The following is a 2,074-nucleotide window of genomic DNA, read 5'->3' on the forward strand; positions in this document are numbered from 1 at the left end:
TGCTACTTGGATCCCATACCAAAGCTCCACCTAATGACAAGCAGTATGTCGGAACTGAACCTTCCAAGTCAAATATGGTAATCAACATCTGAATGAACTGTCTACGGGAACCTTGTCATGAACTCATTCAACAAGGATATGGGTACTATACCAGATGTCAGGGTTATGAACCAAGGGTAACCAACAAGGTAGAAATTGCCAACTTTTGCCCAATGTTTTTCCAAACAGTTAAAAGACAAATAAGAGCATGTACCTAGAAACTAGTACAGACTGGAGATTAAGGAGTTCTTCCATAATATGAAGAGACCTAGAAATCAGCACTCTGAACTAATTAAGATCTGAATGTTTTGTCTAACACCCCCGGCCTTTCTGTTCCGTCGGAGATAGGCTGGATGTTAGACAAACATTCAGATTTTTGGTTCACCTAGACCATCTCAGTAGTATTTTAAACAGCACAGAAATTGGGGTTTTATATGAATCATGCACTTACCCATGATTCTGTCCTTGCTTATCCATCAATTTTCTTGCTCAATTCAGCAGTTAAAACAGGGGCTTGCACCGCCGAGTGAAATCACAAATCAACTCTAGTAAGGCATAATCTAACAAGTTGGAACTTTTGGCACCCAAACAGCATTAACAGGGATCCCAATTTGTTACTATGTTCAAATTAAACTGTTCAATGATAAAAAAAAAAGGCATGGCCAACTCTACTAACAAAGCACAATCAACTGAATCAAGTCAGATTCATATATCAAACTCTGACTACTGGTGAAACTGTAAGAACAAGCATAGCTTTGTCTGAACTTTTCGTTGCATATATGGACGTGTGCTACAGAAACGTAGCAGAAACACATGTGGATTTTCATAACCTGTGCAACGATCATCACGAACAAAATTGACCATTACACGTGTCTTTTCTTCTACACTTTACACGACAGACAAACAAACACAGGAAGAACAGAGTTTTTCCAGAACCTGTTAACCAGCAGTGAAGTCCTTGAGGAACTCCTCCACTTCTGCCCCTACAGAGAAGGTCGGGCAACGCACCGGCAGCTCCGGTAAGTCGTTGAGGAGGTCCATGGACGAGTCCTCGCAGTCCTCAGAGGTGGCAGCCGTGGGTGTTTGCTCGAAGTTAGTTTTGGCCGTGGCGCCATACAGCCTCAGTGCCGCGGCATCGTACACTCTGGCGGCCTCCTCCACGTTGTCAAAGATGCCAAGCTGTAGCCGAGTTGTTGGCCGCCCCGGCTCCCTGATCTGCACCAAGTACCTCCCACGATACAAATGCACTCCACGGAACCCCGACCGACAGTCCGACCTCGCTACCGCCTTTCTCCGGACATCAATGTTCAAGTTCACCTTTGCCACCACTGGTGCCTGCGTCAGGCCGATCGTTTGCACTAGCCCGGGGTTGATGTCATCAGCAACAGGAGCCACCAGACTCTTGAAATTAGTTTTGGCAGCAGCGCCGTGCAGCTTGATGGCCGCCGCGTCGTATGCTCTGGCAGCCTCCTCGGCGGTATCAAAGGTGCCGAGCCATCTGCAAACTTTCTGTTTGATGATTTCCGCCACGTATTTGCCGCTTGGTCGCCGACGCACACCACGGAACCCTGTCCGACTGTCATGCCTACATGTCGCCTTCTTTAAGCAGAGCAGCTTGACGGCCGCGGCATCCTCGGCAGTGCCGCTGGATCTCTGTCGCACGCAACGAAACTCAGTTTCTGCGTCTGACAAATCCTTCTTCTTCCTCATTTCCACAGATTCGACGTCGTCCCCGAGCTCCTCCACGCTCTCACAGTTGCCGGTGCTCAGGCCTTGCCCTTGGATGCTCTCTGCCGGCACCATCGTCACACTCACACTGGCGCTGGAACTGACAACCACGGGAGTCTTGAGGTTTGTTATGGCAGCCGCGGCGTGCAGCTTCTTCTTCCTCCATTCTGCATCTTCGAAACCATCCATGAACTCCTCTGTGATCTCACAATTGCCGATGCTCAGGCCTAGCCCTTGGGCGCTCTCCGCTGGCACCATCGTCACACTTGCGCTGGACTGAACAGCCTTGAAGTTGGTTTTGGCAGCC

General features: G+C 49.0%; 1 protein-coding gene across 1 annotated transcript; it reads right to left on the bottom strand.

Annotated features, from left to right (window-relative positions):
• Positions 1-793: 793 nt before the first annotated feature.
• LOC124686415 (AP2-like ethylene-responsive transcription factor AIL7) lies at positions 794-1,866 on the bottom strand. Its single transcript, XM_047220362.1, has 2 exons — positions 896-1,866; positions 794-849 (listed from the first exon to the last, which is right to left on the bottom strand). Exon 1 carries the CDS (start codon positions 1,840-1,842, stop codon positions 979-981), a length of 864 nt encoding a protein of 287 aa, XP_047076318.1. The 5' UTR covers positions 1,843-1,866; the 3' UTR covers positions 794-849; positions 896-978.
• Between the last annotated feature and the right edge of the window lie 208 nt (positions 1,867-2,074).

Source organism: Lolium rigidum, chromosome 2 (genome assembly GCF_022539505.1).
Source record: "Lolium rigidum isolate FL_2022 chromosome 2, APGP_CSIRO_Lrig_0.1, whole genome shotgun sequence".
Classification (NCBI taxonomy): domain Eukaryota; kingdom Viridiplantae; phylum Streptophyta; class Magnoliopsida; order Poales; family Poaceae; genus Lolium; species Lolium rigidum.